The sequence below is a fragment of the Aythya ferina genome (assembly GCF_964211825.1).
Source record: "Aythya ferina genome assembly, chromosome: 16".
In the NCBI taxonomy this organism is placed as follows: domain Eukaryota; kingdom Metazoa; phylum Chordata; class Aves; order Anseriformes; family Anatidae; genus Aythya; species Aythya ferina.
In genome coordinates this window covers 9,107,681-9,114,701 of record NC_140315.1, presented here as the reverse complement: position 1 = coordinate 9,114,701, position 7,021 = coordinate 9,107,681, and the positions used below count along the sequence as shown (strand labels likewise).

Below are 7,021 nucleotides of genomic sequence, written 5' to 3'. Positions count from 1 at the left end.
TTTTTAATATCCAAAGATTACTTTCCTGGTATTGAAAAAGCTGATGAAGATGCAGACCTCTTGCTGTAAAAGTGACCATGCAGCTTTTATTGAAGTAACAATGCATTGCCCTTACATGCAGCATTTTATTGTTTTTATAGTGTATTTTTGATACATTGAATATTACATTTTTACTACTACACTGAACTGCAAAAACTGCTCAAAACTTCTATTATGGGAGTGGTTGCAGGAAAGCAGAGCTACTTGAATGTTTGTCAAGGTATGTGGTCATGCACACAGTTCTTACATGGTTAGTGAGTCTCGTCAGGGTGCCGCCGCGCGGTGCACCTCTGCTAGAGCAGAGCCACAAGTGCACATTGTTTCTGCATTTCACTGTACTAGATAGACAGGCTCTTCAGGAATCCTTCAGTTATTGTATCCTTTCCCTGTATTTCCTGGCTCTGTGATTGCTGTTCCTGTGTATATTTCTCATCCTTGTAGAACTGTAAGAGTTCTTACAATTTTCCTTACGGGCAAACTAATGTGAATGTTGCTAAATGTCCTATTGGAAAAGCAAACTAGAAAGACTTTTTCCCTCTTGTTTTTTACTCAGGTGTAAGATGTTCTATTTGAAGGCTGCTTTCATTAAATAAAACCTAAAAGTTTGAAAAGCCTACCCTCAACATTAAAAATCCAAAGCAAAGGTTCTGTAATGCTCAGAAATTGGAACAAGCTTTGGATTTTTATATCTGAAATGAGAAAATACAAGTTCAGCATTCAATTTTAACAGCCAAGCTTTTGAAACTAAGCCACTGTGTAAGAAAACTGTATAACTTTTCATATCTGATTGTTTCCTGTGTCTTTTTGTATCATGGAAACTGATAGCAATTAGGCAAGAGGTAAGGAGATGAATGTTCACCTATTTTACTGATTTGGTTTGAAATAATCAGAAGCTGTTCTGTGCTCTGCTGCTTATGAACCTGTGCTCACGTGTTTAATGGTGATGCAGCACAGCCTCTGCTGTTCATATCTTTAATGGTATTTCAGATCTGCAGTGTACCAGGTAGCTATTAGGAGGTGTCTTGACCTTTCAAAAAGCTCTTAAAAAATGTATTATGCTTCAAGAAATAACATCGTAGAGTGAAGGCATTTGTCTCCATTATCCACATGAAATCAAGTATTGTTCAGACTAATGTAATTTTGTTATGGCTGCTTGGGTTTGTTTTGATGTTGTTACAAAAGGTGCACTTTATATTTGGGAAAAGCTTTTTGCTCACGTTTAAGCAAAAACTTGTACTTAAGTCTATCAGATACTAAGTTCTGAGACAGAGCATTTCTTTTTCTCAAACACATTAATCTGAGCCTTTCTGTACTAAAATAAATGTATAAGAAATGATTTTAATATTCTTTTAATGAATTTCAGTGTGTGAACTTCATTAAAAACAGCACGGTTAAAACCAGCCCGATGTTCTTCTAAAGGACAAATGCTGATTTGTGGGAGGGACATCCTCATGAAGGATATGGCTGAGGAGGCAGAGTGCACCTTCAGCAGGTTTGCAGGTGACATGGAGCTGGGAGGAGTGGCTGAGGCACCAGAGGGTCACAGTGCTGTGCAGAGCGTCCTGGGCAGCTGGAGAAAGGGGCTGGCAGGAATCTCCTGCAGTTAGACAAAGTGGTGCCCCCTGGGGAGGAACAGGCCCCAGGACGTGCTGGGGGCACCCAGCTGGGGGAAGCAGCAGGGTGGGGAATGTCCTGGGGGTCCTGGTGAGGCCACATGTGGAGCACTGGGTCCAGTTCTGGGTTCTCTGGTGCAAGAGAGATGGACAGACTGGAAGGAGTGTGAGGGGCCAAACTGGGAGGAATGTCTCATGAACAGGAGGGCTTGCACCCACTGCCTGAGCCATCGACCAGGATGTGTGCGTGCACATCTGCTTGTGCTGCTTTCCTTGTACAACTTTGCGGTGCTATTACTTGTGTTCATGACAGGGACAAGGCTTGGAGCATGGCTTTTCCCATTTATTGATGATCAGCACCCACTCGCACACCAGCCCTCGTGCCACCATCCCTATGGCAGCGGCCAGCAGGGCAGAGGCTGTCCCAGCTGCTTGGTCCTGCAGGCAGCACACTGCTCTCAGTTTGCTGCTTCATCCGGCCTCGTGCCCTCGTGGGGAGGCTCTGCCCCATCCCTGCCAGGCCAGGTCCTTGGGTGCTACCGGCAGAGCTGGCATGTCAGCAGCACTGTGGGGCTGGCCTGCAGGGCTCTGTCCCCTTGCCCTTCACTGTGTGTGTGTGGTGGGGACATCTGCAGGGCTGGGGAGCAGGAGGCAGCTGTGGCCTTCCCCCAGCACTGTCCCGATGGGCGCTGGAGGCCGCTGGCCCCGTGAGCCATCAGTTCAGGCTCTTCCCCTGGCAGCGGTGTCCATCGGTCAGGCCAGGCCCCACACCTCCAGGTCCTGGACGCAGAAATCCCCCCGCGGCGAGAGGCTCTCGTTGTTGAACGTCTCGCAGGGGTGGCTGCCCCCGTGGTGCAGGTCCCCGTCCAGCCACAGCCCAAACCTGCCGCTGGGAGGTGCAGAGGCTGCGCTCAGCCGAGGCCCTCTCCTGCTGCCCGGCCAGCTGAGCCTCGCAGCGGCTGGGACCCCTACCTGCCCCCGCCGACCATCAGCAGGTCCACGTCTCCCTTCATGAAGAAGTTGTTCCTGCCCGTCCACCTGAACACCTGTGGGGACAGCGGTCAGGCCACCCTGTCCCTGTCCCAACTGCTGGGGCCGGGGCCGGGCCCTGTCAGTCCCAGCTTCAGGGCTCAGAGCCTGGAGCCCTGCAAGGAATGGCTGCAGCCGCAGGGCCGGGCTTCGGCCCCCAGCTGTCCCCACCAGCAGCCATCGGAGCCCTTTTGGTGCCTCCCCCTGATGGCACCATCAGGCATCAGCCCCCTCAGACCCACAGACCACCCCCTTCCTCCCCCAGTTGCCATCCCACTGGCTGTGTCCTGTGCCGTGGTGACCTGGTGGCTTTGTTCCTGGTGGACCAAGTGTGGCTGCATTACCCTGGCCCATCCCTGGACCTTCCAACACCACCTCAGGGTTCTTCCAGCAGGGACAGGCTGTGGGGCATAGCTGACCCCCACCCTCAGGACCCCCCCCTTTCCTCTGACCTCACAGCTGCAGCCCCCACCTTCAGCTCCGGGGAGAAAGAAAAGAGAAACGTTTCCCCTGTGCCATAAAACTTGTTGCTCATGTGAATGGCGGTGGCGAAGAACGCACCGAAGGCCTGGGAGGGGGAGAGAAGAGCAGATGGGGCAGTGCTGTGGGGTTGAGGCGTGCGCTGAGCCAGGGCTCTCTGGCACACCACAGCATGAAGCTGCTGTGGGGTGGGGGATGCCGTGGGGTGATGGGTTTTGGCCGTACCTGTGCATCGGTGTCTCGGATGAGCAGCAGTGCAGGGGAGCTGAGGGGGCCGGCACGCCGGTACAGGGTCCTCAGGCTGAAGCCATCCCGTGCGGTGCAGTACAGCAGGCTCCAGGGCTGCTGCTGCAGCCGGGGGGGCAGGTGGGGCCCCAGCTGGGGTAGGGTGGGCTCAGAGGGGCTGGTGGGCTGTCCCAGCTCCCCTGCAGCCCTGCCGCTCCCAACCCCCAGCCTCCCACGATGCACATCCCACCCCAGCATCCTCCCCCCTCCAAGCACCCTTCCCTTGAAGCATTTTCACCCAGATTCCTATGCCCAAGAGGTGTTCCCAAGCAGCCTCCCAAGACACCTCCTGGAGCATTCTTCCCCCAAGCATCTTCCCAAAAGGTCCTGCTGAGCATCCTCCCAGGGCTCCCCAAGCGTTCTCACCCTAAGCACCCTTGTGGGAAGCCAGAGAACCTGCCTGGATCCAAGCAGGAGACCAGGCAGCTGGCTTGGAGCGAGGTGTCCCACAGCTCTGCCCTCTGGTAGGGTGTGGGGCCTGGCACCTCTGGGGCCATCCCCCAGATAACCAGGGCCTTGGGGAGCTGCAGCCTGGCCGAGGCACTGCCACCTGTGCCCACCTTCCCCTCACCCGAGCCCATGCAGGGCATCTAGCAACAGGGGCACCGTGCTGGGAACCCATGTGGGGGCTCCCCAGATTTGGGTCCCTCTTTGGCAGTGCCAGCCCTGAGGTCCTGCTCACGGCCCCTGCTCCTCCAGGAGGAGCAACGGGCCTCGACCTGGGGCAGGGGGACACGACTGTCCATCGGGATGGGGGTGGGGGGGGGCATCACCCATCCAACCTCACACTGGCACGACCGTGGCTTGGCAGCTCCTCACCTCCTTGGTGTCCCTGTCCCGCAGGACACGGCTCGGCGTGCTCAGCACCAGCCCAGACAGCTCCTCTGGCGCCGCGCCTGCGGCTGGGGCCCCCTCCCAGCCTGGCTGCCCCTCGCTGTCCGGCTCCATGCAGCCCACGGGCAGGTCCTCGTCCTGGTCGGGCTGGGGATGGAAGGAGTCAAATGCTTCCCACCCCTCCCCTACACCCACCCCACTCCCCCAGAGCAGCAGCCTTGCCCCAGGGGCGCAGTGTCCCCAAAGCTGCCCCGCACAGGGGTCTCCTGCCCTGGGAAGGGTTCCCCAAGGCCCTCGGACCCCCCAGGGGTGGGTGCCAGGCTGGGCCCGCTCTCTCCGCTGCCGTGCCGGGCCCTGGCACCCTGCCAGGCGGTGCCTCCATTGCACGGAAGTTCACAGGTGCAGGGCCGCCCAGGGAGGAGATGTGGAGGAGGAGAAAGAGGAAGAGGAGACGAGGAGAGGTTTCCACAGCCTCGGCTAAAACAGCCCCAGCAGAGGAGCTTGCAGCAGTGAATCCCGGTTGTGACCTCCCCTGCCCACAGCAGGACCAGCCCTGTGCGTGGGGATGGTGAGGAGCCTCGGGGCAGGTGGCTGGCCATGGGATCAGGGTAGCTGTGGGCACAGCCCGCACCCCTGCTCAAGGACAAGGGGGGTATTGGGGCAGAGCCAAGCAGCTCCTCCAGCTTCCCCGCAGTGGGGACAGGCAGAAAACATCCCGGGGACCAAAGGACGAGGGGGCAAGGCAGGGGCAGCCCCAGAAGGACCATGGATCCCCGCTGGTGCTTAAATCACAGCAAGGCTGAAGGGCAGAACCCCAGTGTGCCCCACTCCCCATCACCACCCCAGGGGCAACCCCACAAATGGCCCCACGCCAGGCATGGCAGGGCCAGACCTACCAGGAGGTGGTAGCGGGCACGGAGCCCCCTCATCATCCTGGGTGCTCCTGGGGTGCCGGGAGCCGTGCTGCCAGGGCCACCTCACCGCCACCCGGGGTTAATGTTCAAGCACTCCGCTGTGACGCAGGGCCGGGCGTGGAGCCCCACAGCCCGGGTCACTGAGATGAATCCCCAGGTGTCCGCCTCCACTTCTCCCCCGGTGGCTGGGGGCTGTCACCTCCTCTGCGCCCTGGCTGCTAATGTGGGCTCAGCTGATCCCCAACGGTGTGGGGAGCCCGTGTTTTGGGATCAACAGGCGGGTCGCGCTCCGTGTGTTGCTCTTTGCAACACGACTGTTGCAATAGTTGTTATCTGTCAACACCGAGCCCCAGCGTGGCACGGGGCATGGTACCGTGCTCAAGGCTGGGTGGCCTTGGGTCGTGTCCTGCGGCCAGGCAGCCGGGCGAGCTGGGGCTCTGAGCCTGCAGCAGGAGGGAAACCCCAGGCTGTGGTGTTTCTCAGGGGTTGCTGTGAACTTGGAGGGACGGTGGTGGTCCCACGGTGACCCTCTCCTGCAGCTGTCCCAGCTCCCGTGCTCCCAAACAGTTGGCACCAGGTGAACCTCTGGGCTCAACCTTAAAATAACTTCCCTTTTATGCAGAGATCAGACAGCAATTAAAGGTGGGTCCTGTGCGAGGCAGCACCGCGCATGGTAGCACGATGGCTGCAATGGTCTGCTCCTGCCTTGCTGCATGTTGCCCGCTCCCCAGCAGCTTTGGGAGGATTTTGGGAGGTCCTGCACATGTGGAGGAACAACCCCAGGGGCCCCGTGTCCATGGGTGCAGGGCCCATGGAGCTGGACAAGTGTCAGCTGCGAGGGGAGCAGCCACATGCAGATTCTTCCTTCTTTCCAAGAAAAAGTTAAAGGACCAGTCTTCCATGCCACTTTCGAAGTCTTCCTTTCTGCCAAAGGCCACAAATTTATATCCAAGCTCTGCCGAGCAGCCTACAAACACTCAAACAGCGGCCTCTCCAGAGCAGAGTGCAGGGGGGGACCATCACCTCCCTGCTCCTGCTGGCTGCACTATTCCTGAGACAAGCCAGGATGCTGTTGGCCTTCTTGGCCACCTGGGCATGCTGCCGGCTCACGTTGAGGCAAGCATCAATCAGATCCTTTTCCTCTGCACAGCTTTTGAGCCACTGCCCCAGGCCTGTAGCATTGCACAGGGTTGTTGTGGCCAAAGTGCATGATCTGGCACTTGGCCATGTTGAATGTCATCCCACTGGCCTCTGCCCATCGACCCAACCTGGCCAGGTCCCTCCTGATTTTTTTTCTCTGCACAGCTGACAACTTCCCTGTACTCTCCCCAAGTTTCCATCCCCTTCTTCCACCAGACATAAACTCTCTTTTTCTCCTGGACACTCAGAAGTTCCCTGTTCGCCATTCCAGTCTTCTTCCCTGCCAGCCCATCTTATGGCACACGGGGACAGCCTGCTCCTGGGCCTTTCAGACTTTCTTCTTGAGGAGGGTCCAGCCTTCCTGGACCCCTCTGCCCTTCAGGACTGGCTCCCAAGGGACCCTCCCTGCCAGTGTCCTGAACAATTCAAAGTCTGCCCTCTGGAGGTCCAAGGCAGCAGTGTTACTGACACCCCCCTCTTGGTGGAGGCAGTCTTGAGGCATGGCATTGACTTCCTTGCCCTAAACAGCTTCCTGTGCAGACTTTCCCCCCACATCTTCACCATCCCGTCCCTAGAGCTCCAGGGCCTCAAATGCATTGTGTAAGGGCACCTGGGGAGATGAGGTGGGTATGGATAGGGCTGGCCTGTGATGCTGAACAGGGAACCTGTTACCTCTCAGGTCCCCTC

The 7,021-nt window shown here is 57.4% G+C and overlaps 1 protein-coding gene across 1 annotated transcript; it reads right to left on the bottom strand.

The window, feature by feature from the left end:
* Positions 1-1,974: 1,974 nt before the first annotated feature.
* TLDC2 (TBC/LysM-associated domain containing 2) lies at positions 1,975-5,357 on the bottom strand. Its single transcript, XM_084538442.1, has 6 exons — positions 5,177-5,357; positions 4,266-4,427; positions 3,387-3,539; positions 3,154-3,249; positions 2,625-2,698; positions 1,975-2,541 (listed from the first exon to the last, which is right to left on the bottom strand). Exons 1-6 carry the CDS (start codon positions 5,210-5,212, stop codon positions 2,406-2,408), a joined length of 657 nt encoding a protein of 218 aa, XP_084394568.1. The 5' UTR covers positions 5,213-5,357; the 3' UTR covers positions 1,975-2,405.
* Positions 5,358-7,021: the final 1,664 nt, after the last annotated feature.

Excerpts from the sequence above, each read along its gene's own strand:
- TLDC2 (XM_084538442.1), bottom strand. The coding sequence starts at position 5,212 with ATGATGAGGGGGCTCCGTGCCCGCTACCACCTCCTG. Across the intron at positions 3,250-3,386 it reads TCCGAGACACCGATGCACAG|GCCTTCGGTGCGTTCTTCGC; the intron begins GTACGGCCAAAA and ends TCCCCCTCCCAG. Across the intron at positions 2,542-2,624 it reads CTGATGGTCGGCGGGGGCAG|CGGCAGGTTTGGGCTGTGGC; the intron begins GTAGGGGTCCCA and ends TGCACCTCCCAG.